Source organism: Aulostomus chinensis, chromosome 18 (genome assembly GCF_037954235.1).
Source record: "Aulostomus chinensis isolate RoL2024-O1b breed Wild chromosome 18, RoL_Achi_v1.0, whole genome shotgun sequence".
Lineage (NCBI taxonomy): Eukaryota > Metazoa > Chordata > Actinopteri > Syngnathiformes > Aulostomidae > Aulostomus > Aulostomus chinensis.
In genome coordinates, this window is record NC_141337.1 from 8,189,624 (window position 1) to 8,216,160 (window position 26,537).

Below are 26,537 nucleotides of genomic sequence, written 5' to 3' on the forward strand. Positions count from 1 at the left end.
TGTGGAATTGTAGTTCCTGAGGGAAACATGGCCCATGTCAATGCTGGTGTTCTGACACATGCATATGTAAGCATGATGACTAGCACATTAACTTTTAATAATAGGAGGCGACACAGACCAGCTATTTCTGTCTTAGAAAGATGGGATGTTCACTAGTTTTCAACAATTTCTGTAATAACTAGCGACATTAGTCCACAAGGATTTATATTCGACAGCTTATCAAGCTGAGTGGCAAGTATTGGGGTGTGAACTTTCTTATGTGTAGGGAGGAGGTAAAAGGGGATTTTTAATACACAGTACCATCTCCGAACTACAAAACTGCCTATTGTAGCTTTAAATCCACTTAAAAAGCAATTTTACTCTTATTTATCCAAAAATAAACAACCGGGAATGTTCAGGCTTGAGCTGGGTGACAGAACAGAGTGAGTGACAGATTCACTGTTGTCATGTGTAAAGAACATAAAAGTAAAGAGAAACACCTCAAACATGCCCAAACTAAATGAAAAACTTCTGAGAGTGACTGCAGTGGCTTGTGAGAGATTTTGGCATAAGCTGTCCCATTGCACCAAGAGCTATTTTTACAGTAAATACCCATGAGAGCAAGGGAGAACAGAACTGAGTTGAAGCAAAGCCACCAGCTCTCAACTCTGATCATTTCCTGTCTCTCTCAGAGTACTTTAATTCTTGTTTTGAGTGTATCTTTAATAAAGTATTAAGAAGCAAATTTCATGCAGATGGAGGTCATGTTTAATGTGAGAGCTCCGGGTAACACAGGCACTGTTGGAAAATGGGAAGGGGGGTGGTTTGGGGCGGTGATGGTAAGAAGGGGGTACTGGCATTTGCGCAGAACATTTCCTTTACAATGAAAACAATCTAACCAACTGCAGCACTCAGAGGAATTCACCTCCCATCCCCCACACCCCTCTTCCCCTCCTCCACCACCACCACCATTACATTACCATATCAAAGCCCCGAGTTCAAAGCAAGTCTTCTCTTTCAAGAATGGAAGCGAGGCAGAGGGAGAGAGGGGGAGAGGACAACACCGAAGCAGTAGGAGTAGACCCAAGACCGAGTTTGCTTTTATCCCTCTTCAGTGTGCACGGATGTGTGCAAGAGAGACAGAATGTGTATGTGAATGTGCTGACAAGTGCATGATAGTGAAAAAAAGACAGCATAAAAATCTGTGGAGATACTAGAGGATTACTGATTGGGTCTTCCAAAAGCTGTGCTGAAGAGAAGTCAATTCAAATTCCTGGGGCACATAATGGAGCCTGCAGGGGGTCTGATGGAATAGCACAGAAATGCCAAAGCAGGTACACAGTGTCGTTAGGGGGCACTACGTGGCAGATGGCCAGCAGGGTAAAGGCAAAGCCAAAGCCAAAGATCTCTATATCTCATGGTTGGCATATTCACCTCAAGTATCCATGTAGTGTTATACTACCACCATGTCTTGTCTGTTTTTCTGCTCGGCTTACTGTATGAGTATTCACCGACGCTCTCGCCAGTTTGCTGAGAGACTAAATGTGAAAATCAAAGTGAATGGCATTAAGGTAAATAAGACCACTGGTTGCCTGGGAAACTGTGTACCCTGCCCCACTCACTCAAGCCTAGCCTTTACTTTTCTCCAATCACTGGAGAGCAATAATACATTATTGACAGAGGGCCACAACAGGCAGCAGTGCAGCATTTTCAAATTGTATTTGAACAAGAGAGGTTTTCAGTTAGAAGATACACAAGGCAAGCGAAAGAGAGGGAAGCTCAGAGGAAGACAAGAAGGGAGAGAGACCCACGGAGGGAGAGGCTTCAAAAACCCACCCCATCCACAGTACCATAACCATCAATCTGCCATCCATCGCAGGCCTCCTCCTTTGAGCCAAACTAGAATCTGTCAGATAGCTGACTTGAATAGCTAACAAGATGGGAATAAGCAGCTTGTTTTACTGTGAATAATTTCACGAGGAGGAGCAAATGTAAAATATTTTAAAGAGTTCCAACAGTTTATGGGAAATTTAGCTTTTATTTTAAAGCAGTGTCTGAATTGTTTCTTGTTGATGTCCGGATGAAGGTACAGCATTGATATGCACAGATATTAATTATACTACACTGTGTAACACTGACTGCAAATCAGCCCCTGTGGAGTTTGTCATATCTGAATGCTGTCAACTATTATGTATTCATTTTCTGTCAGGATTAGGCTTGAATTAATCTAAACATTAGGGATGCACAATGTGGGATTTTTTAAAATCAATATTCTATATATTGATATTTTCACAACCGTTTTGGCTGATGACTAATATCAATATTATCAATAAAAAAAACAATGTTTTTGGAATTGCCTGATTGTTACCTCATCACAAACAAATGATGAATACAGAGGAGAAGACTGGTATCGACCAGTACCGCTATGTTTAAAAATGACCTGTCTGCAGATTCAACAATCTGATAAATATGTATATGATAATACTGTATAATAAATGATAGGTTAGAACGTTCTGTAGTATGTTCTGCTGATCCATAAAGACCAGTTTCAGTTTGAAGTCTGCACAGAGGCCAAAAATAGGTTTGCATAATTACTAGGCCAAAACAACAAATAATAATGCACATACAGAATGAGCTAGAACCAAAGCAATAAGTTCTACAACAAATACAATCAATGTTCAATCAAAAGAGTTCTCTGTGGGGCCAAAAAAGTATCTCAGTGCCAGAGGCATACTTCATCTCAAGACTAGGTTACAACCCGTGTAGACTGGAGAATACAAAGAAACTGAGTGAAGTAGAAACTCACCTGTCTTCTCTTTGATCTCACAGAGAACGCTGAAGAGGGCTGGCTTCATTCTGTGACAGTTCAGGGCATGCTTCCTGTAAGAAAAGGGAGAAAAGGGAATAAGAAGTGTAGAGAGTGAGGAGGATTACAATAAACAGAACCTCCATCTCAAGTTGTTCCAAGTCTTCCCCCAGATACAGAAGCTGTACGCAGGAGGCATTTCAAAAGTGTAGAGCGAGCAACAGAGCCACGTAGTTTAAAGACATTTTCAACAGCCAAATGTATTCGTCAGTGCAGAAACATCCCCAAAGCATCAATCTGAGCTAACAAGAGTAATGTCATCTGGATGCTTTGTACCATGGGACAGGTAAGGATGCCAAAACTCAAGGTCATAATTATCGAGCACCAGATTCTATAATTAACACAAAAACATGTAATTTCTACTTTTACTGAACTACTTATTTCCATGGAAGGGGAAGGTGAGAGATAATCTTTGTAAATGGCAATTTTAATTTAATTAGTCATTTTTATTGGCAAACAGGCAAATGAGAATTGTGGACATATACCGCCATCAAATCAGGAAAACCTAGCAACAAAATGTCCTGCTCATATGAGTCATACACCCACATAGAAATATATACACAAGTGTTAAAACTTAGTTACAAGCAAAGAGTAAAAAAAAATATTAATAACCAAAATGACATGACATCATTTAAAGGTGCAGTGTGCAGGACTTTGAGTCTGGTGATCGACAGTGCCTTCATGACTTTCAGGGGAAATGATAAACCAATGCTTATGGTTGTTTTCAGCAATTGCATGCAACATATTAATTTTGCTCATTCATGTTTCTTTTGCTTCAATGATGATGAAAATTGTCCCTTGTTTGCCTAGAAGAGTATATGATCCTCAATTATCAAAATATGGGTCAATAGCAAGCACAATCGACCACTTTGTTATCTTCAAACAAATTAAGTAACATTACCAAATCCACTGCCAAGTTTGTAAATTTCAGAAACCAAAGACACAAAAGTATTTGGTTTATTTTTTTTTCTGTACAACCGTAGAGACACATCAGTATAATATGAGCTGACAGCAAAGCTGGTGGCATGCAGGGTATAAGTTTGAAGAATCACTGTGAATATAGCAGCGCATATAAAGTTTGTTTTAAAATTACATTTTACGGAGTTAACATCTCTTGAAATATGTGTTTAAAGTGAAACAACCAATTTCACTGGGACAGAGAGAAATGGAAATATATTTTGAGTTCGGTTGGTGTGACTGTGGCAATCTTATGATTGTCAAAAATTAAAATTCTATTGCTAACTGCTAGTGTAACACCAAGTGTCTACCAGTATGTAAATGTATTTTTCCCTCCTTCTCTTATGTCTTTTTGCCTCCATCCACAGGTCTGTACTATGAGGATCACGCGAACTTCTAGAACCTGAAAGCAGCATGAAATGATGTAATTTACAAAACTTTTAGCCAGAACAAGCTAGCAATGTTGCCTCATGTCTACTACTACTGCTGTTCCACAAGACGCAACATTGAGTCATTGCAGCAAAAAGCAGAAAGTCATCAACTTAACTCATTACACAATACAAAGACACATTTCACCTTTAACGCTTGCTGCAGTTTTGTTCAACTTTAATTACATAGTGCATGAGCAGACATTAGGAGCTCAGAGATGGAAAGACGGTGGCACCATGTCCTCATTTGCGTCTCTGTACCAAAGGAAGATGTAGAAACAACTAAAAATCCTGCACGTTTCTTTCAACAATTAAAAAAAATATTCATAGCTATGTCAGCGCTTGTTATCAGAAAGTCTATGCTCAGACCCTTGCAACTGTGGACAACACCACTCCAATTCTAAGCCAAAAAATTAAAAGGTGTTTCAGGTGATTAAAACATACTGATGTCTACTACATAGTCCTTTTGTGCAGGTAGTTCCCCCTCAATCCAACATACTGGTCTGCAAACTACAATGACTGTGCCTACAGATGTATATTAGCAGCTGAGCACATGGCACTGCCTTGGTTTTTCACATTTTAAAATGTAATAGGCACACATATCAAAGACCTCTCGCATGGAATAAATTATATTTCCACTGTGTAGCTCATAAAGCTCCATTACTGATGAATTTTCATCTTTATGGTAACTCTGTGGCCAGTATTCTTAACGACTAGCCCTTATGATTGAGCTAACACAAGCACACATTCTATAGAGATTTACAAATCACAACAGACATCGTTTAAAGAGAAAACATGTTGCATTGGTAACATCTTTAATACGCATTTGAAGAAAAAGTGCAATATACAGTAAATGTCTGAACAAAACAAAATAAAATAGCATGAAGCTTTTGGTTATGATAAGAATGAAATGAAAAGGATGAAAAACCCTAAAATAAAGCATTTATTTTCCAAAAAAGATCATCAACCACACATTTAAACAACCACAGATGAATATGAGATGGCTACACCTGACCTCAACACCAATTCCAGTTGTGAATGTCCACTACAGAATTAATGATGGGACTGTGGGGACTAGCAAATAGCACGCCTAATATGCCTCCAGAGACCGCCTCTTTGTGAGTATATGGAGGCAGAATGAAGTAAGGTGTTATGTGTCTGGTATTAAATGTATCGCTTGTCCACCAATTCTGTCACTGCTGGATTTGAGTTGGGGGGAGGGCTGCCATCAGCATGGAGGGTATGAGCAGGAGGGGGAGAAGGAGGTGCTCATGCGGTCCTGTACTGACCTGTGCTGGAAGTTGAGTGGCAGGCCACCCCCTGCCATGCCCCCCCCTGCTCTCCCTCCCTCTGTGGGGTCGTCTGATCCACCCCAATGCGCCGGCGAATCCTCTGGCCAGCATCTAAACATATGGCGACAGGGTGAGAGGATGAGGGCGCATGGTGTGCAGGAAGCATACTCTGCAGCACCCATTTCTTGCATTGCCCTGACCACTCCCCATCCCAACTCACTGCCACCCAACACAACAAGGGTGTCATGGTCACATGTGAGCCATCTCACACATTCATTTGTAGGTTATGATTGAAAGACTGATGTGCAGTTGACAAACTTGACCAAAGTATTTTCTTATTTTGATATGAACTACACAGTTTAAGACAAACTGCTGTAAATAACCATTTTATAACAACAACAGGTTATGTGCAGTCCTAAAGTTTGGGTACATTTTGGCCTCTTACCTCAAGTAAACCTAAGAGACAAATAAGGTAGCAGCCAAATGTTCTCACACTTTGCATGCCAGGCTGTCATAAACAAACACCTACAGTACGGTGAATGAATATTTTAGCAACGGAATTGCTGTTATTGGTTATATACAGTACATATTTTACATAACAAGGTGGATTTACCATACATTGAGTGTCACATTCCCTTAACTACAGCAGGCTGCACTCTCCTATGTATTCATCCTGTACACGTATGGCATGAAGAGGACATGCTCTGAGTGGGAGTTTAGATCAATACCATTATATGACAAGGACACCTCTGGCAATTCCGAAGCACCTTTAATTGGTTTCTTCCTTTTCCAGAATAGCTATTCCAGTTATATAATTGTCCTTTTAAATCCGTGAAATTATAATTCAGCATTTTACTCATTATGGTAAATGGTGTGCACAAAACCACAAGGTAAAAAGAAAAATTTAAAAAAATAATGGACTACAGGAGCTATTCCACAGCAAAAAATATTTGCAGTTGATCATGAAATGCGGCTTGATTAAGTCTTCAAACTTGTTCTGAAGAAAAGTAATATCCCAGTGCTGGCTGGCAGTATAACATCATCCCTCCCCCTCACCACCACCTCATTAATAGAAACTCGATTTGCGGACAGCTGCACTCGCGTACACATTATAGGAGAATTGATTGCACCCAGCACACAATGAAAAGGATGAACACCAGGGAGGGAGGGAGTGAAAGAGGAGTGAATTAATTAAGAGAACCAGGTGGTCAAATGTTGGGTGGAAAATCACTAGCTAATGACACATCACACAGTGGCCACAGTCTTGCAGTGGACCGTTTTCTATTGTTGAGATACTGACGCTTCATCTGAAACTGACCTTATGCTCTGTGGGCCACATGGCAGATGAGTGAGGGCAATTCACTCACTGCAGCACATACTCCCCTCAACAATCAAACACGGAGTAACACACACACACACACACACACACACACAAGGTGAGGAGTCATATGAATGAGTGGCTGCTGTCATCACAGGCAACCCTGGATTGGAGCTATTGAGTAATCCTTACCTTAATCTAGCCAGTCATTTGCATTTCTGTGACGGTTATCAATTCTCAACTGATGTGGATCTGATACATTTTGTTGTGACTGGAAAAATCTAACTAGCCACAAACATATATTATATGAAACTTTTGACAACATGACGAGTACCCGATTTTACTAAAGTAACATTCTGCTTGTTGACAGGCATCTCAACTGTTTATTGATTTTACAGTGTAATCTGATCATATGTAGCCATATAGAGAACGAATTTTGAAATAAGACTTTTTTTTCCTGTATGCAACGTTTAATGGAAGGCCTTAAGGTATTACTACTGCTGAAGCCTAATATTATGATCCACGTAAAGCAAGTACAACCTCAAGTCTTGTACGGCCACCAGTGTCTACACAAGTTCAAACTTTGTTAACGCTCCGTTGATAAAACGATTATCTCTGCAAAAGCAAGTGTGTATTTTTACAAACAACTTGCCATAAAGCACATATATTAACAAAGAACCGTCTCTTTTTCCCTTTTTGTTACAGCTCAATAATGTGGATATGCTAATAAGTTATTATGAAACTAAACGTAGTTGTTTATTTACAGTGTAACATGAAGTTGTATTAATGCTGCAATAACCCTGCGTTTCTCAGAAAGTCCATAAGCAAAATAAGAGACACAGAGCGTAGTTTAGCTTAGCCATCATTTCAGGAAAATGGCTCTTCGCCTTTCTTACCTGGCCTGTGCTTCGTCCAGGCTTTCGTCGGTGATGGCCATTATTTGCTGTAGGATATCCCCTATGTCTTGTTGAGGCTGACCGAGGGATTGCTGTTTCCTAACCGAGTCTGGATCTCCTACATCGGCTGGTTGTAGTCCACCGAGCCCGGTGAGACCCGTCATCATCCTGGTCTGGTCATCCATACTTTCAAAGGAAACTCGCCGTTTTCCTTATTCGAAGAATACACACAAATAGCTAGCCTGTTAGCTAGCCAGCAAACTATTTTCCACGACAAATCATGCAACACTTCTTATCGAACCCGACAGCGACGATTAGCATATAGTTGAGAGCTGTTGTCATGAAACAAATCACACGAATACGCTAAACATCCGTTTGTCTTTTTTTGCCCACAAGTCAATAAACGCGGCCAGGCTAATGTTAGCTAACCACCGAGTGAAAAGCAGCTAGGTTAGTAGCTGTAACGTTAACCCAGCAGCAAAGCAGCGGGGACACACATGCACGGACTGTGTAAGCTTGCCAACAGCGCCTCGCACATTTTGAAAAAAAAAATGTTTTTTTTCCCAAAAAAAAAAAAATACCAGCAGGCAAACACTTGCCTTAAAAATAAAAGTCTAATAAGGGGGGGAAAAAAGGACGTAGTCGCAGCGACTAAGCTGACGGACCGTCTAGCTCCAATCAGAAATCTCCTACCAAAACAGACTACGGTTTGCCATTGTTGTTGCTGTCGCGCGAGTATGTGGGATGTTCTGGGCTGCGCGAGCGGCGGTGTGCCTCGCGTTGACCGTTGAACTCAACAAAACGACGAGCTCGAGGGTGGGTTTGAAAGGTAGACTACACCCGGTGGAATACACACTCCAAAAACAGATACGTTTCCAAGTATCACTTCGCGTCATGTGGTGTAACAGAAGTAAAAATATTTTCACCCTATGTTCCTATTATTCCTCCAGGTGACTCTTCACATATATAAGGATAGCCACTTACGTCATCACCGTTTGTCCTAACATAAGCCTATTTCTCCGAAGTTAATATTTTTCCTATTAATGGTGGCTGAAATCACACACGTTCACAATTAATATTAATTTAATCTATCAGTTTTAATGGGGATATTGTGGCCACCAACTATATGGTAGTAAACATCTGTACTTGTGTTTGCTAGTTTTTGCATTTATGAAGAGAACTCAAGTTTGTTTTTGAGCAACTTACGAGGTTTTATTATTAATATATTTTTTCATATATATTCTTTTCATTTTCAGTGCATATTTTTAGACTTTGCATGATTGTTAGGATTCATTCATCACACTTCAATCTGTTTTCCATTTGATTGGTACATGCGAAACCAGTTTGTGAAAATGAACTCTGAGTGTGTACATGGAATTTAGGTGAAACAAAATTGCAAAATAAAAAGATATTCAAAACGAGGAACTTTATTACTATAAACCGCAGTAATCTGTTTCTGCTCAGTGTTGAGTGGAAAAATGAACAAGGGATCTCATCTGAGTCATTTCATGAGTTGGACCCAAAAATGAATGTGGTCAAATTGTGATCATTTACATCAAACACAGCACTCAATCTCAAAGGTCCTAAGAATATTAGTCCTAAACCTCAGATGAAAGAAATATCCCATCTGTTTTCAGTATGAAAATGTTGACAGCACAGATTGAAAACAAGTGTCCTTGTTTTTTTGCAAACAGGACAATTCTGCAGCAGTTTATCACTCAGATCAGAGAGACAGCTTTCCAAGACGAATGGCTGCTTGAATGAATGTGGAGGAAAGCTGCAGCCGGCCTTGCTGTTCTATGAAGAGATGATGGGTGTGCATAAGGTAGTGGGACCAAACTGGCAGTGGTTTATGCTGACTCTCCACACAACCATCCACTACAATCTGTGGCTAATCAATCTAAAGTGGGAGACAACTGGAATAAAAAATACAGTGATGTGCATTTAGTAAAACTCACAGTTCAAGCCTCTTGGTAAGGTATACCAAGCAATGGCTTTCAGAAAGTTAGGACAAACCAGTAATCTTTCTAACATCAACATCTCAATAAAAATGTAAATATTAAACTGAGAAAACAACAAAAATATCTATTTCTTTCTCTCAAACAGTCCACAAGAAACCAGTAAAGTCTGGTCACACCCAAGCCCTTTTATCCACATGCATAAACCAAACACTTGACTTTTAAATAGGTCACTGAGTTTGGTTTTTTTTTAAGTGTTGGTCTCACCATTTTAAGTGAAAAGCTGAAGGGATTACCATCTAATACAGAGGTAATTGCATTTCACTGTCAAGAGAAATCTTCCTCAAAAGTAAAGAGACAACAGTGGCTTTGTAAACTTCTTCATGTTTTATTGTTGGTGATTCATTTAAGGATCATTTCTGTGAAACTTCTATTCATTTGGATGCTCAAGCTGCCCTCCTCTCACCCCACAAGCATCAAGCCTCATTTTCATCTAAATAAGAATCGATCTCTCCTGCTGTGCACCATCCTCCTTTTACACACAACTCTCACGGTCACAACCCCACTTGTCTTCTCTGCTTGTCCCAGTCACTCCCTTGAATAAAAGCCCAAGGAAATTTCACCATGTTGTAGATCATAACAGCACAACGGAGAAAAGCCATTTACTCTTATTTACTGTTGTCAAGGAGCGGTGTTTCTTCCTGCTGGAATCAAAATAAATTAAGTATGAACATTAATGAATAAAGGCTTCCAAGAGATAGGAGTGATAGCAAACAAAGCTTTGACTGACTGGTACAATGTCAAAGCTTCGTTCTGCATCAGTGACCCAGCCAAATGCAAGAGATGGGGGTGAGTCACTGTGGGGGAGGGGCCTCCTCCTGAATGGTCAGGGGACACTGATGAAGTGAAATAGATGCACCACCAAAAAGAGAGTAAACGTGACTGAGGATGAGCACGGACAAGAAATGAACATAAACTACACAGCAACTGAAGAGCAGGATCCTTCTAGAGTCATGCTGCTGTTTAGTTTGATGTTCCCGTTTCAGTTCACACAAAAATAAATGTCTTCAAAAGGTCAGATGTCTTTTTTTTCCTCCTTTATTCTTTAAAATTATACCTCGTGTTCTTATAGAATCTAAGCACTTTTGGGGACATTTATAAAACTGTACTCAAACTACTCAGGTATTAACCTCGTAAGATAATCATTTTCAAGAGGTGAGGAATTGATGTACATCTTTAAAGGAATGGCCAGAACCCTGGCTTTGCAGGATATTGACAGATTTATAAAACATTTGAATATTTTTCCATTTCTGTCAGCTGTCAGTCCAGTCATGACTGTTTCATAAGGTAAAACAGAAAAAACTACTGCAAGCTTGTAACAATTTTATATAGCCAGCCACTGCCACCTGCTGGTTAAACCCATGAATTACTGCAACAAAGTATTGATAAAAACCCTGTTTTGATACAGAAAAAGCCAGACCTTTCTTGATATTATAAAAATCAGACAAAAAAAAAAAAAAAACAGAGCAAGAAAATTATGTTCTCAGCTCACAAAATTACCAGGAAGTACACCTATCAGCTGCATATATAGATCATAAAAAAAATAATCCAATGAAGATTGGTCGCTCCTGCTCGCCTCCAGCTAGAGAGACTATGTGGTTGCAGATGATAGAGGTGCCATCATTAAGCTCTTAATGACATTGGGGGAGAGATCCTGGAATCCTGCCTCTGCCGCTAGGAAGAAAAGTAACCAGATTAAATGTTTAATTGTGAGATTACTGGTGAGGGTAACAAAATAATTACTGTTAGGAATGAAGGCAGAAATATTCATTACCCAAACGGCCACTGGCCTCTTTCACCATTAACCGTGCCTGCTCCTTGATGGACAGAAGCTCTTGAACCATCTTACACTGAGTGTCCATCTATAGATTAGAAAATTAATAAATCATTACATGAAACAATAAAGTAAATCTAAATACATTCAGGAATGAAGCAGTACAGGCCATAGTAAACAATGATATAAACTCTGACGATTATCATATAGCGTACATTTTTTTTAATGATATTTAGGATAACAACTGCAGCCAGAGAACCTAACGACCCCTCATAAATCGTTATTGTGTAATTCTGTATACGGTGATATGTTCAGGGTCAATTATGGCTATAATCATTGCTGCAACTCTATCTAGGACAGACGGCAATATCATTATATACAATATAATCGTAGACAAAGAAACAAACACCTTGATTTGAGCTAAAAATACATAAAATGAGTGAACTGGTTCAGCTGAATGAGCCAGCTGGTCATGCTGGAGCCACACCAGAAAAGCTCTACATGATGCATTTGGGAGTTGGTAAACTGATGTTGTGGATAGTTTTTCACTCTAAGTTCCAGCTTTTGCTCTTAATGACTTTTAGTAGTTCTATAAAATTCAGTATTATACATACAATCATCGCCATGGTGTGAAGCACAGGCTGTTGTCTTGAGAGGAGACTGCGGTAGTCAGGTTTACTCTGAATGACTTGGTACTGGGAGGACTGGGCCATAGTTGTACAATCTGATGATACAACACTCTTTGGGCCCTGTGCCAATTTCCTGTAACAAACAAGGACAACTTATCGGCCCAAATCTGAGAAGCCAAAGCAATGGTGCAGCATTTCTCAATGACAGAACACACCTGTCTAATTCCTCTGCTCTGCTCCGGTGTTTGTTTAATAGTGCTTCCCAGGACTCACTTTCAGCCTGGAGCCTAAAACACAGCACAGGCTGTTTGAAAGCAATGTCCTGGCTCACAATATCTTTGTTTGAATAAGTGGTTTACAATACAAAAAAAAAAAAAGATGACCAAAGAACCTGTTGATGGCCGTCTGGATGTTTTCCATGGCTCTTTGTAATGAAGGATCACTTGATCTGAAAGCAAATGCCACAGTAACAGATTATAAAATACCAATTTGGAGGCTGCAGCACAAGTGAATCTATACATGCAGAGGAAAGCACAGTCACATGAGCATTACCTTGTTGCACTAACAGGGAGTTGCTGACTCTGGGATTCAGTGCTTTTGGTCAGAGAGCTTAACTCTTTCTGCATGTTCTCAACTACACCAATCAAGGAACAGAACACGGAAATGACTTCATAACATTTTCTATAACAGCCATGCAATTTAGAAAAAAAAGCCAAATGCAATGTGTAGCAAATGAAATTATCTATTCACAAACCTTGTTTTTGAAAAGACTCCGGTGAGGAGTTTGGCAACGACTTGAGTGAAGTCTGCAGTCGCTCTATTGCCAGCTAACAACAAAGCATTAGTTATTACACAGTGATACATTAGTAATTTTAGCTATGACCTGTTTAAATTAACTATATGTGGCCTTAGAAGAAAAAAAAAAGCAATAATGTCAGTTCTGAAGACCAACTGTTTTGTTAACCTCCTCACTTCTATAGTGGGGGTGAGAGTAAAACATTCAACTGGACTCACCTTCACCGAAGCCTCCATCAGTTTTTCTAGCCTTTCTTGTTGGGGTAAGGATGTACTTATGTTCCTGCTCAAAGCTGCAAAAACAAACAAAAAACACCCAATTAGTTATGATGCAGTTGACAAATTAAAGCAAGTGACCATTCTTTACTGACTGCAAGGAGGGCAAAAAAGCCACTCAACTCACTCTGATATGGGTTGGGGAGGGCAGGGAGAGAACGTCGGGTTATGGTGGCTCTCCTCCAGGATTTCCTCCGTGCGGAGGGGCTGACCGACGGTTCTTCCGTGTTTACTGATGGTATTTCTTGTTTGTCTGTCTCTAAAAGTCCCTCTCCAGGATCTGAAGTGAGTGTGGTGGGTGACAGTGAGTCGGTGCGGGGAGATTTGCGTGGAGGGGCCGTGCTTGGGCTCGTGGAGGAACACCGTTTGGGTGTCATATTCATTGAGTTGACTTGGATGGGTGCAGACTGAAAGAGCAAAGTAGCATCGGTTATGATGCCTGAAAGAACAGTGTTGGTATTAAATGACAGTTTAAAAAGTTACCTCATCTTTGGCCTCAGCAGTGGCAACACCTTCACAGCTGAAACACAATTATGGTTATTCAAACTTACTATTTTAAAGATGCTTTTTTAACAAAAGTTTGTGTTCATTCGCTGACATTTAATGTTGACGTTGTAGCGAGCGCTGCAAACCAACAGTTAGCTTCAGATGACACTTTAAAAAATTGAAAAAAACTACTTCTTGGTATAATGTTACCTTAACACCACCAAAACTTTGTTAATTCGCGTATTACATCGATGAAAAATAAGCTACAAACCCGTCTCCTCCGATGGACGAATTTTTCTCCGCCATTTTTTCTTTCAAATTGTTGTCTCTACAGCGCGCGCCTAACAAGCCAAGCCCTTTTACGGAACTACGCATTCTGGGAAATGTAGTTTACTTGTAAATTCTGTTATGACGAAGCACGGTTGAGAAACATTATCATTCTGATGGTACACAACTGGGAAGAAGTATTCAAATCTGCCTGGGAGAATTGATGCTGCTTGGGTGGCAAATGTTTTTTTTCTCTCCCCCGTTTCAATATGGCATTATTTTCAACTTTCTCAAGTACCAAGAACCTTTGATCAGTTCTGCATAAGTTCCAGTGAAGCTTCATAGATTCCATTTCCATTGACCCAGATGACATGACATCCTTACAAGACTACCAGTGCTTTACTATGAAAAAATGCATCAAATATTGAATGATTCATATAGAAATTGGCCAAGATTTTCCTGATTACAGGGAGTTTTTATGATTGGTTCTACAAAATAATAAGGGGTGTTAGGCATCTGATAATACTCATAAGTGTAAAGTCACAAAATTTGGGCTCTAACATAAATGTCAGTCTTTTAAAGTGTGAGAAAGCAGCCCCAATAATGGTGAAGTCGACTGTTATGGATGTGAGACTACAGCAACCATACATTCTAGACTAGACATACATCTTCTTATCACAGTGGACACTGGCTTTGATTAGTTTGGGTGCAACAATATTGATTCCAGTGATGAAGTTTTTTTCCTTGAGGCTTTTTAACAGGTAGTTCATTCATACCATGGACATTGGTGATATTCCTGAAGTCTTACAGACATGGAAATGAGAATCATTTGATCAGAGGAAAGGTTATTTTAAGCTCTTATGATTTGACATGTTTGTTCATATCAAAGATCAAGAGCAGCAGTTTACAGATTCCAGTTATTGGCTCATCTAAATTATACTTAAATGTTCTGTTGTCCCATTGTCTTGTGTAATATATTTTGATTAAATTTATCAGCTTCCAATTAGGAAATTATATACAATGTCCACCCTGCTTTTTAAAATTCTTATATAACAAGTTTCATTATTATATTATGAATATTCTGGTCAAGAGACATGATATCAATCACCGGTGCTTTTACGGTAATGTTGACTAATATGAACTCCTAGAAATAAAACATTTAATGAAATGGCATTTTCAGTTTTAGCCCTAATGTGTGTGTCCCAAGAGATGAAAAATTACATCAGGTCAATTCCATTTTCTACAATTACACTGAATTCACATTTCCCATTCATTCAAAGACTTACCATCTCTGACAATAACTCAAATCAGCTGCAAATGCAGATCAAATCTTGACAAAACACTTGACAGACTTAATTTTTTTATCTGTAAGTCTTTTATAAGTCTGTTAGATGTTTTTCACTTTTTACAAAATCAGGGAGAGTAGTCAAAAAAGAAGAAAACAAAACACTTTGTAATTCTCTTGGAGAATGCCCCCTCGTGTGCCCCCTGTGTGTTTCACTCTGGCTGGCACACAGTCTTGCACTCCACTCAATACTGCTGTCTTCATGGCCTTGTGTAGCAGCGGGGGAGGGAAAGATGAAGGGAGCGAGAAGTGTAGAGAAAATGTATAAGTTACGGGAAAGACACTAATCAAAACACAGAGCTGATGAAAATACAGAAACAGAGGTGAGCAGAGCAGGATGAGGGAGCGGGTGCACGGAGCATACAGTACTACACGCCATGACTATCTCAGCTGTCTTGTGCATGTCACAACAGCTTCAATTCTCTTGTTTCTCCAAAGTCTTCTCTCCCTTTAGGGTTTGGTTCGTAAGGGCAGCGGTTGCTGTTGGCACTGAGTTCAAGAAGGCAGCCTTAGAGTTCCTTTGCCAAGCAGGAACTGCAGGACACGGTCCACCAGCAGAGCGGTGACGAAGTCCATCACCAGAACCTGGGCAATGATTAATTTGAACTGCAAGGAAGGAAGAGGAAGCAGGTTACCATGGTAACTACATAAATATTACAAAGATGTTATAAATAAAAAACAATGTCAATTTACCTCGGTTGGAATATCTACAAGAGCAAACTGTTCATTGAATTCTGGTGAAGATCCTGTAAGGAGTCCTACAATGGCTAAACCAGAGAGAGCGATACTCCATAGAAGTGGTCTATTCTCACTGAGAGACTCCATGAAAGGGTGACCCTATCAAACAAAACCATATATGCAGTCAATTATACCATCAAGTGTGCAAAAACCACCTATTAAAACAGAATTAAGTACCTTGTAGTTTATGGCAAATGTGGCCATCTGCATAGCCATAGACATAATATACACGGTGCTGTTGATGAGACTGGGTTCAAACTCTTTGTAAAGGTCTACAAACTGCTCCTCTCTGCAACAGAGAAAGGACAATGGAACAAATGGGATGCTTTATTTGGTGAAGAGGGCTGCTGAGCAATCTCTGCCTACTCTTACCTCGGAGGACTTCTGCTCTGCGCCTCTTTGTAAAGATACACCAGACTACAGAAGTGGACGGCGAATTGCAGCAGCACTGTCAGCACCGTGTAAAGATTAAAGATGTTTGGTAACGGCCGCTCCCGAGACAATGTTTTCAGAGGCTGAGGGAAAGGGAGAAAAAATAACAGTGTTGTTGTTATTAAAAAATGCATACCAGAAAAGATGACCTTAACAGAAATATAAGCATCCATGACGATTCAAGATCGATCTTAGCACAGGTTTTTTTTTTTTTTCCTTACAGGCTTTAGGACTTTCTTTTAGCAATTTTATCGTACATTACGATACAATTTTAATCTTCAAATCTCTGCAATGCAAAAAAATGTACAAGAGTAAATTGTACATAAAAACAATTTGTGAATCAGGACCACTGATTGTTTTAATATACATTCTCACCTTTGACCTAGAGATGAAGAGGAAACAGCCAGCCAACAGCAGCCCCTGCAGGGTCGCCTGGAAATCACTGAATTTGACCCCCTCTAGGTACAGCACAGACTGGCTGTAGGCGAGCACCAGGGCGTTCAGAGCGAGGATCTTGAACATCTGCAGGGTCGTTACCAGTGTACACCTGCCTTGCTTTATGACATGGCAGACTGGGGGCAGACAAAGGCCGCAAGGAACAGGTTTCAAATGTGGAAGGACCTTTATGTTTGGATCTTTGTGAACCATGTTACACCCTAAAATAGTGAGGGAATGTTACTTACTGCACTGTATGGATGAGAGTTTGGAGGTGAACGGGGCAGCGATGGAGGCATCACCCAGCTTTACTATTTGTACCTGGTCTTCTTCGAGTTCCCGCAGCACTTGACTGATCCTCTCCTGGTACAGAACATACCACAAAGTTCAGAACAGTGCCCTGCCATGCTTTCATTTCAAACAAAGGTTAATTTACTTTGAGAAAAACTGGGCCTCGTTCAAGCAATGTTCTTGCGTCAAAATGTCTTTGCCTTTCTGTAAACTTTTGAACCCTCGGTTTAGTCTGACGAACAGGAGAACCAAGCCTGGTGGCAATGTGTAACTCCTTGTTTATGACATCCATCGTGTACCTCTTGTAAGCCTATGAAGACCTTAATGACACAAGAGGAACAAAATAGATGTCAGAGGTAAGGAGTTAAAAGCTGGTTCACCAGGCTTTGATTTCTGTCTGTAGGACTAAACTGGGGGTAGTAGTGCATATGACCTTGTCATGTCTGAGCATGGCAGAACTGAAGAATATGCAAAAACAAAAAAACAAAAAACTGTATTGAGACTATCTGACAGGTACTGCATTATGACTGATTATGTTCGTAGGAATAGTAGTTTTGCTTTTCATTTTCTCTGACAACAAAAATGATGATGTGACTTTTTCTGGGGTCTGTGCCAAACCAGCCTTGTTCCTTAACATCTGGGAAATACGATTTCAAAGCCGGGGCACCTCTGTAGCGCCACGATGCTCCATTTTTAATGACGGTAAATACCTTCAGCAAATTAAAACTGCAGTTCCAGGCATTTGGATATTTCATTTGGCAATATTGTGAGTTTGATTATACTTTGATTAATTGTGCAGGCTACTGCATATGCTACATTCAGAGGCACTGACGAGCATATGAGGAGTACCCACTAGGATGCGGGAATAAGACAGCTAACTTCTAGTGAAGTATTCTACAATAAATGTCCCAAAGGAGAATTTCCACCAAGTCATAAAGACATACACCTTTTGAGCTGCAAGTTGTTCTTCTCTTTGGGCCATCACTCTCTGTCTGGCTGCTCTAGAACTCAATTTGCCTCCTGAAGCTACAGGTGGTGAAGGTCGAGGATCTACTGTGGACACCTCCTTCTCTCTTCCCCGTTTCTTCTTCTCAGGCATGCGCTCAGGGGCGTTGGCTAACAGGGCAACACCTGAATAAAGGAAAATTTTGTAAAAATTATACACTGTTGAAATTATGAAATCAGAAGAGGCCAAAAAAAAAAAAAATAGGGCACCACGTGACAGTTAAGTCTTACCTATGTGAGCGTGTTTGAGAGCTCCAACATCATTCGTACCATCACCACACATCAGTGTCACATACCCCAGCCCCTTTAGACTGGTAATAACAAATTCCTGAAACACAAGAGAGTTTTATGTGTTAAGCCACATATCAATGATCGTATAAAGAAAAAAATGAAGACTATGACACACACAAATGTGGATATGTTAGTAGTGATTTATGTCCTCTATGGTAGGCTTTTCTAAACATGGCAGGAACTCCTACTTTAGCACTTACCTTCTGTTTTGGACTAACGCGGGCAAACACTCCTATGTGAGGCAAGAGGGTGTGTAGTAGCTGGGGGTCAAAACAGAGTCTGGCCAGCCCCTCACCTGTTACACACAGGTCAAACTGATGCACGAATGATGAAATAGAGGGAGGTGGCAGTGGCACATGAACACTACCATCAATGGACTCCCACTGCCACAGGCCTGAAAACAAACCAAGAAGCCATGACCTTCTGCAAAAGATTCACTCCAATAACCTTTGTGCTTTTTACTTTCTTACAAGCTTACTCGAATATACATGAATCTCTAGATTTTTAACTTAACATACCCTGACTGGGACCCGGCTGCAATATAAGTGTGTGTTCTTTCTTGATGAAATGGAGCTCTTTCGCTACATGGCACGCCGTTAAGGGGTTGTCGCCTGTGATCATCACCACCTGCCAGCAGAAGAAGAAGATTATCAAAATAAAAATCAAGCAGTTGGAGTTTGCATCCACTCTTGTGTTTTATCAGTTTATTTACATGATGAGATGCTTCCTGGATCTCTCTGATAACAGCCTTGCTATCACTCTTGAGGGGACAAGACACAACCATGAACCCGGCAAAATTCAAGTCACATTCCAGAGAACTCCGACTCATCTCCCGCACCTACAAGACAAAACACTCCACTTTGGTTTCAAACAGAACCTGTTCTCATCAGAGTAGAACACAGAGAAAATCTGGCAGTTTTTGAGTTAAGTGAAATAAAAACCTGCTGATGACTTAGGTGTCCCATCTCTTTGTAACCCAAGGCCAGCACTCTAGCCCCCTCTCGAGACATTTCCTTGTGGACATCATCATAACTCGCTGGACACTCTGAAAACTACAATCACAAACACATGAATACTCAAGTATGAACACTTAATTAGGCGGAGAATTAAAAAAAGATGGCTTCTATCTGTACCATTCCTCTGAGGGTCTCTGGGGCTCCTTTGACAGTTGAGATGTAGCAGAGTTCAGTGGATCCAAGCTTCTCATAAGAAGCCAGAACAGACATCCTCTTGAGAGCGCTGGCAAAGTGGAAACGCTGGTGGATCTTAAGTCCCTGCGTTTTGATGCCACGTGGAAAAACCTTTTCATCTGATCAAAGAGACAGCGAGTCAGTAAAACCTAGCTCCTCTAAGGGCAAAGATTCCATGATCTTTATTTTAAAAGTGTAGCTATTTCTTAGCATTTGAGAACCAGCATTTCTTTGAGATGTGCTGAATAAATTCTTACATCAATCTAAAAAGTTTGGTACAACTAAAAGTCAAAAATCTCCTTTGTCATCTCCTTGTACCTTTAGTGAGCGTCCAGTCAGCAGCCGTCAGCATGGCCTTCTCCAGAGGATCTCCCACCAGCTGTCCATCATCAAGAGTGACCAGTGAGTGACAGGTGGCCACTACCCGATGTGTCTCAACTGGGATCTCAGAAACTGGCATCACCTCCTTTCCTTCTCTGTCATAAATGCAAATATCAACCCTATTGCATCGTGTGGCATCTATTAACCCCCAAAAATTACATTAAGAATAAAACACTAAGAGTTGAGGTAAGGATATACCTGAGGCCTGCTACTCCTCGTACCACCAGACTGTCACTAGTCAGCGTTCCCGTTTTGTCAAAACAGCAAACTTCCACTTTCCCAGCAAATGGTATCCTGAAGGGCTCTGTACAGAACACATCTGAGGAGGAGGAGGAGAAGAATAAGTGTCAGATGAGCCTCTTCTGTTATGAACATAGGCTTCTTCATCGATGGAGGAGCACACAGCGGCTTACATAGTTTGGCAAGCGCGATAAGAGAAGTGTTCACTGCCAGAGAAAGCTCTATGGGAAGTTCTGGTGGGACCACTGATGTGAGGATTAGAGTACACTCCAAAAACAGCTTGTAGCGGTTCCTGCTGACGTCCTTGGTCCCTGAGAAAGAAAAAACAAAGATAGAGGAATCAATAACATACGCACACATCCATAAGCTATCACTTTGACTATAAGTATGTCTGTTAAGTAAAGAGGACGTTCTGTGTTCCTCACCTTCTACCCACACATAGACAGCTGCAGCAATGGCAAACACAAGAAGGAAGAGGATGAAGATGAACGTCTCCAGGTTGTTTGCGGTCACTCTTTTCACACCAAAGAGGATTGTCCGTAACAGTTTGCCCTAGATTGAAAATTTGTACCCACATTTATTACACAGCTACAACTCTACGTGACACATGAGGTTTAAAATACAGACATTCTAACCTGAGAGGTGTAGAATCCTGTTCTCAGTACATAGGCCACGCAGCCGTTGTCTACAGCTGCATATAGAAGAGAAAATACAGACCAACGGAAAATTAAAACTGCAAAAAAATTACAGAACTATAACAAATCCAAATGCTTCCACATTTGGATTTGAGGGGTCTGTGAAAGGGAGTAGTAAGGGTGTTCCTTACGTTTGAGTCCAGCACTAGCTTTTAATGGAGGGCTATGCTGGACCACTTTTGTCCCTCCAGAGATGATGTGGAGTCGAGAGTCTGTCTGAAGGTCAAGAATTCGCTCTGGATCCAAGTCCTCCACCGGCTCCTGCACATCCCATAATATCAGCGGTTATTACAAAATCCCAAAATAAGTCCACTGCATTTATATATATGTTCTGTATCTCCATCGGGACTGCAGTCTGCCTCTAACCTTCATCTGGGGGACAGACTCTCCAGTCAGCATGGCCTCGTCCACAATACAACGGCCCCTGAGTAGAAGCACATCACAAGGCACCAAGTTGTCCTGGGGAGAACGTCCTGGAAATCATGTGGAACACTCATTCAGCTGGATGTCGTTGTTGAGAACATAAAAAGAACATCGACGGGAATCTTACCTATAGAGACGATGTCACCAGGGACCAGCTCATCACTTGATATGGGTCTCCACTTGCGGTTACGATACACCTGCCACGAAACGCACTAAATTAAACTGGAAAGCTTAAAGACATCTCAGCTTCGCAGTAGGTAAGAGTTTTGTGACTCAGGAACGAATGTGGCTTTGAGCAAGCTGACCTGGATCATGTAGGGCTTGTTCCCCATGCGGCGGATTTCTGACATGTTCCTCATTTGTTGCTGGACCAGGGAAGCTTCAAACGCCACTAGCATGAACAGCGTAAACACACTGTAGTACCAGTACTCATCTAAACACCACAGTCCCACACAGAATACCTGATGGAAGCAGAGGAAGGATAAATAACTTCAAGTGGGCATACATAGAAAAAAAATACAAAATAAAAAACATGTATTAAAAAGGAATTAAAACACACCTGGAAAACAAAAAAGGGAGCGGTAGCTCTTTCTTTAAATAGCTCCAGGAAATCTGGAACAACCATCTCAGCACGATTGGTGCCGTATCGCTTCTCTGCAGCTCTCAGATCAGCCTCCTCCTGGTAGCCACGCCAGGACTGAAAGTAGCCCATCGGGTGGCTGATGGGAAATGCTATTGGAAAGAAGCATTTCTTTTCTTTATGGTCAAAGTTGTAACGGATCTTTTGAAACTCAAAACATAGAATCCCATCTCCATTTTCATCCTGTTGGTCAATAGAAGGGAAGGAGATAAAAAAAATAAATAAACCAGCATTAGTATTTTGGAGGATTACGCCCTGAACAACAAGACAAAGGGTCAGTCCTCCATTTTCATTTGAAACAAAAGGTTTGATACCAAACTTTCAGACACCATTGAGGTAAAATCCTAAATCAAACATAACCACTTCTGCCAAAAATGCAAAATAATCAACAAGGAAAACAACAATTTCCCTACATGTTCCCATTTAAAACAATTAGGGCTTAAGTAGAGTAAAACTGCAAACTGACCTGGTCCCTCTGCAGTGGGACAAGCTCTGCAGAACCATTATTGGGGGTGGGTATAACCTTTGCCAGCGTAGCCTTGTTTGGGTCCGGTTCCTGAGAGAACAGGAGACAAATTCACACACTTAAGTAGGTCAATGTTATCTCGGTGTAGCTGTTGTTTTCTCCTCCAAAATCACACACATCACGACACACAGGTGAGTGATCAAATTAAACTTCAGGCAGATTCTTCAAAACGTTTCACTGTATCTTTGAGAAATTTCACCAGATGAAATAGTTGACAGAAATCTACAATACACATCTGTAGGAGCTATATTCTCTTATGAGGAAGCCTTCACACACGGAGCTATATGGTGAATTCTGTATCATCAAATATTATGCGTCACAAATTATGTCCCTCACAATTTGATAGCACAAGGCTGCTCTTTCTGGACAATAATACAGTTTTTTACACCATCTTTGCAGATTAGAAACATAATATTCTGATATAGGATTTTCTACTATCCTCCAGGGTTCATGAAGATTTTCACACATAGATTTTCATGACTTTTGGGAATTCTCATAACCATACAATCTCTGAAAAGTGCATTTTCACATGAAAAAGAACCCAAGAAATTCTTATCAAAATTTTCCAGCTTCTATCTAATCAAAACTCATGACAAGCTAAACATGCATGGGAAAATCGATTAAATTTCACTCTGTCATTCCGAACCACATGTACTCTAATATCCAGGTAAAGTATTTGTGACGAATATTGCATGACATTTCCCAGATTTTTTAAAAACTTTTCCAAGCCCGGAAACTGCTATTTTCAAATTCGATTACTTTTTCGTTTATTTTCGTGACTGTTTGAACCCTAATGTTCACAAGTCCCAGAAAATTAACACTACGTATATTACAAACAGTGATAGACAATATGCAATTGATAATAGGAAGTGTCCAAATCAAAGACATTTTTATTTTAAAATTAAGTGGGTGCTTGACTAGTGTTTTTGAGGACGGAGAAATTCATCAGAACCATTAACTGGGTTCACCGCCACACCATGCTGACCCTGGCATTTGAAGCCTGTGTACAGAGGAGGGGGTAAGCACCGGGTTCCCTATGAATGACAGAGGGTTACCACCGTATTATTGTTGCTTTCAGAAGTATTTACCTTGGAACAAGTGAGCCAACAGTGCGCGTGGACGGACCAATAACCAGAGAGAGCTGTGAGGACGTGCGCGATCCCGATAGCGGCTAGCGCCAGGAGGCCTGCCTCCGGATACTCGGAGGCACCGTACACTCCTAACCACACGTACAGCCAGCCCGGGTAGAGAATAGCCAGGAACGGGAGGACAGTGCCATGTAGCAGCCGGGGCCTACGCCTGTACAGCGTCACCGAGCTCACCAACTCGTCGCCGGTCCCGTTGTCATGTTGGTTGTGGTTCACAGAGGGGGCCATTTGCAGCTCATCTGGTCCACCGATCCCATCTGCAGCCATTCCGCTCTCTTTCTTTACGTCGTTCATTGTACTTAGCTCACCTCTTTGGCCCCCTCTATCATTCACCACCCCGTCGTGCTGCAACCGTTACAAACGCAATTCTACCCGAGGACCGTCGCTCGGTTCAGTCCTCAGAATCCGCTACCGAGTCGCTCCTTCTCTGACAGTGGCTTCCGCATACGTAAACACGCAAAGACACGTAACACTCTTGGCGTAACAAGAGTGAACTGAAAAACAATACACATTTCTAAACTTTCACACACTTTTATATTTCGTGTTAAACTGTGCATACCTTACAAATATGATGATGTGGCTGAATATCATTGACATTTGTCATTTATTGCTTTAATTATATCAAGATGTACCTGTCTCTTTAACACATGTATCGTCACGAAGAAGGCGGAGCCTACATGAGATTGACCCCAAGTTTAACCAATGAAAATAAAGCTATATTTCCTGTAGATTTTTTTCTTCGTCCGACGAATAGGATCGTCGGGAGGTGTGGGCTCTTTTAAACCACGCAGACATGGCACCTCATGAAGAAGTGTAGTAACCTTGATTGATCAGCTTCATCGTTTGAGACCAGAACAAAAATAGCAACATGTAAGAATTTTGATCAGCTTATTTTAACAATAATGTCACAGTTTGTTCTCTAGTCCAGACAGTGACGTAGATACAAACAGCTACCCTGCTGCTCATGTCTGCATGCCCATCTACTTCTCTGTTAGCCTTTAGCTGTCGGTGAACTTATAAAGCTGGAGAAGGCCTGTTTGACCTGTTATCACCTGTTACCTTTCAGGCAGGCAGCTTTGGACATCACGGCGAAGTACTGCCAAAAAGAGATGGAGGCCTATGGGTCCTGTGTAGCCTCCCACCCAACGACATGGCAGCAGGAGTGTTATGAACTGAAGCTGAAGGTTGCACAGTGCACATCGACTCAGTAAGGCACTCTAATGATGACATCCTACATGAATAAATAATTGTGTTAAACATACTTGCATTGGTGTGTTTTGATAGGCCGGTGATTCAGAAGATCAGACAAAGCTGTTCCAAGGAGTTTATGCAGTTTGAGCACTGTCTCAGAGAGAACCCGACCACACCGGTCTCCTGCTCACCTCATGCGGTTCGGTTTCTGGGCTGTGCAGAGACCGTAGACCTCAGTGGAGTCGGTAAGTCAAGGTTCCTTTTGATGTCTCCTGTTGGAGAGAATTGTCTTGGGCTACAGGCTTGCTGCACACCAGATATTACAAAAAATGAACATATTGAACATGGACATATGTGTGACAACTTTAAAAACGTTTCAAGAAGTGTAATATGATATTATTACAAGTTAAAATGTCAGTTTTATTGTTTTTATATCTATACATGTGGGTATATATGTGTGTGTGTATATATATATATATGTATATATATATACATATATATGTATATAAATGTGTATATACATTTATGTATGTGTATCTGTGTGTATACATATATGTGCACGTATATAGAGAGAGAAAATATGGTCTGTAATAAACAAGTGTAAGTTACTTACAAATTTAGTTTGGCAAGATACTCTCGACAAATACACGCCACATTTATGATTTTTGAAGCATGGATGCTATCATTCAAAGTTCAAATCAAACGCTGGGCTATGATTTAACTTACCTGCGGTCGCATGACTTCTACCTCACCTCAGCTAGCTTAATGTTTCTGTTTTGGCGTGATGACGTATAATATCCCCCACAACCTCTGTTGTCTTGCGCAGCTACTTGTGAGCAAATATCTTTTTTCAAGACGCTTACGGTGGTGTTTACAGATGTTCTTTATGCTTAGAACAAAACATGAAAATATATTAAGCATATTTCAGGCATTGAAACAAACCTAAACAAAAAACACTGACTTTGAGATGAGGGCACTGGACTTTTCAACTTCCAAGTTTTAGTTTTCATTTCTTCATCATTTTAAATTGCAAAATTTTTTGTGTTTTTACTGGCCAACATAGTTCTCTTCTTTTTCCAGCCACAAACCCAGAACCATCATAGCACTGGACCATCTACCATCATGTCAGGTGTTTCGCCTGTCCCAGTGCAGCACAGATATGGCTGATTTTTAAGTCACATTTGTGTTTTGCAGAGTGACTTGAAGAATGCCTCCTTTTTCAGTTTGACTCAATGTGACTCTTTTCAATGTGAAATATATAAAAGATGAAAGCAATACAGCATGGCTGTTTGTTCTGATGCTCTTTTACTTTCCCTATGTGTTCATGTGAACATTAACTCTTTCTTGTGATGAAGTTTGGCTGCCCTTTCTTGAATATTTCATTAAAATTAATGTGTGTGACTGATCCGGTGTGGTTATCCCCTGTTGTTTTCAGTTGCTCAAGTCTGTCCCTCCGGACGGCGTTGAGTCAGAGTCAAATATTAAAGTGTACCACTCCCACACAAAATCTCCTGACGACTCAATGACTTAGAAATAGGGAGTTTTGGAAAAAGGAGGAAACCGTCCACTTCTAATCTGAAGGGCA

General features: G+C 40.7%; 4 protein-coding genes across 8 annotated transcripts in view; 1 reads left to right on the forward strand and 3 right to left on the reverse strand.

The window, feature by feature from the left end:
- Positions 1 to 8,611, reverse strand: part of pbx4 (pre-B-cell leukemia transcription factor 4) — a 29,256-nt gene extending 20,645 nt beyond the window's left edge. For 2 of the 4 annotated variants that reach the window (XM_086183904.1, XM_086183900.1), the window contains exons 1-4: positions 8,593 to 8,611; positions 7,737 to 7,947; positions 5,520 to 5,633; positions 2,786 to 2,859 (exon numbers count right to left, since the gene is read on the reverse strand). In XM_086183904.1, the coding sequence (XP_086040030.1) occupies positions 2,786 to 2,859; positions 5,520 to 5,633; positions 7,737 to 7,921 (373 nt within the window). In that variant the 5' untranslated portion in view covers positions 7,922 to 7,947; positions 8,593 to 8,611. Of the gene's footprint in view, positions 1 to 2,785; positions 2,860 to 5,519; positions 5,634 to 7,736; positions 7,948 to 8,335; positions 8,519 to 8,592 lie in introns of those variants that run through there. The other 2 variants (XM_086183902.1, XM_086183901.1) reach the window with 2 other exon arrangements.
- Positions 8,612 to 9,954: 1,343 nt separating this feature from the next.
- On the reverse strand, positions 9,955 to 14,278 carry dsn1 (DSN1 component of MIS12 kinetochore complex). 2 transcript variants are annotated; one of them, XM_086185296.1, is made up of 11 exons: positions 13,827 to 13,976; positions 13,712 to 13,748; positions 13,356 to 13,635; positions 13,172 to 13,245; positions 12,912 to 12,984; positions 12,710 to 12,791; positions 12,549 to 12,605; positions 12,373 to 12,444; positions 12,143 to 12,290; positions 11,529 to 11,616; positions 9,955 to 11,428 (listed from the first exon to the last, which is right to left on the reverse strand). In XM_086185296.1, exons 3-11 carry the CDS (start codon positions 13,609 to 13,611, stop codon positions 11,346 to 11,348), a joined length of 933 nt encoding a protein of 310 aa, XP_086041422.1. In that variant the 5' UTR covers positions 13,612 to 13,635; positions 13,712 to 13,748; positions 13,827 to 13,976; the 3' UTR covers positions 9,955 to 11,345. The 2 variants fall into 2 exon arrangements, with proteins under 2 accessions (XP_086041422.1, XP_086041421.1); XM_086185295.1 differs by lacking the exon at positions 13,827 to 13,976 and adding an exon at positions 13,986 to 14,278 and having other exon boundaries at positions 9,957 to 11,428.
- Positions 14,279 to 14,447: 169 nt separating this feature from the next.
- On the reverse strand, positions 14,448 to 24,193 carry atp13a1 (ATPase 13A1). Its single transcript, XM_086185294.1, has 25 exons — positions 23,702 to 24,193; positions 22,554 to 22,643; positions 22,007 to 22,270; positions 21,753 to 21,908; positions 21,575 to 21,644; positions 21,391 to 21,497; positions 21,156 to 21,285; positions 20,965 to 21,020; positions 20,755 to 20,881; positions 20,503 to 20,640; positions 20,288 to 20,408; positions 20,027 to 20,184; positions 19,652 to 19,827; positions 19,460 to 19,570; positions 19,231 to 19,356; positions 19,037 to 19,145; positions 18,719 to 18,912; positions 18,459 to 18,555; positions 18,169 to 18,353; positions 17,180 to 17,294; positions 16,872 to 17,068; positions 16,437 to 16,579; positions 16,242 to 16,353; positions 16,020 to 16,163; positions 14,448 to 15,932 (listed from the first exon to the last, which is right to left on the reverse strand). Exons 1-25 carry the CDS (start codon positions 24,053 to 24,055, stop codon positions 15,822 to 15,824), a joined length of 3,591 nt encoding a protein of 1,196 aa, XP_086041420.1. The 5' UTR covers positions 24,056 to 24,193; the 3' UTR covers positions 14,448 to 15,821.
- Positions 24,194 to 24,506: 313 nt separating this feature from the next.
- Positions 24,507 to 26,374, forward strand: chchd5 (coiled-coil-helix-coiled-coil-helix domain containing 5). Its single transcript, XM_086185084.1, has 4 exons — positions 24,507 to 24,631; positions 24,828 to 24,968; positions 25,046 to 25,197; positions 26,033 to 26,374. Coding segments are annotated over exons 1-4 (318 nt in total). The 5' UTR covers positions 24,507 to 24,629; the 3' UTR covers positions 26,056 to 26,374.
- Positions 26,375 to 26,537: the final 163 nt, after the last annotated feature.

What these genes read in the sequence shown, in the direction of transcription:
- chchd5 (XM_086185084.1), top strand. An exon ending in GCACAGTGCACATCGACTCA is followed by an intron (nt 24,969 to 25,045) that starts GTAAGGCACTCT and finishes GTGTTTTGATAG; the next exon opens with GCCGGTGATTCAGAAGATCA. An exon ending in CGTAGACCTCAGTGGAGTCG is followed by an intron (nt 25,198 to 26,032) that starts GTAAGTCAAGGT and finishes TTCTTTTTCCAG; the next exon opens with CCACAAACCCAGAACCATCA.
- atp13a1 (XM_086185294.1), bottom strand. Translation starts at nt 24,055, where the DNA reads ATGAACGACGTAAAGAAAGAGAGCGGAATGGCTGCAGATGGGATCGGT. An exon ending in GCGTTAGTCCAAAACAGAAG is followed by an intron (nt 18,556 to 18,718) that starts GTAAGTGCTAAA and finishes CTTGTGTTTCAG; the next exon opens with GAATTTGTTATTACCAGTCT. An exon ending in TCTTCATCTCTAGGTCAAAG is followed by an intron (nt 16,580 to 16,871) that starts GTGAGAATGTAT and finishes CCTTTCCCTCAG; the next exon opens with CCTCTGAAAACATTGTCTCG.
- dsn1 (XM_086185295.1), bottom strand. Translation starts at nt 14,089, where the DNA reads ATGCGTAGTTCCGTAAAAGGGCTTGGCTTGTTAGGCGCGCGCTGTAGA. An exon ending in TCGTCCATCGGAGGAGACGG is followed by an intron (nt 13,749 to 13,985) that starts GTTTGTAGCTTA and finishes ATTGTGTTTCAG; the next exon opens with CTGTGAAGGTGTTGCCACTG. An exon ending in CCTCCCCAACCCATATCAGA is followed by an intron (nt 13,246 to 13,355) that starts GTGAGTTGAGTG and finishes TTGTTTTTGCAG; the next exon opens with CTTTGAGCAGGAACATAAGT.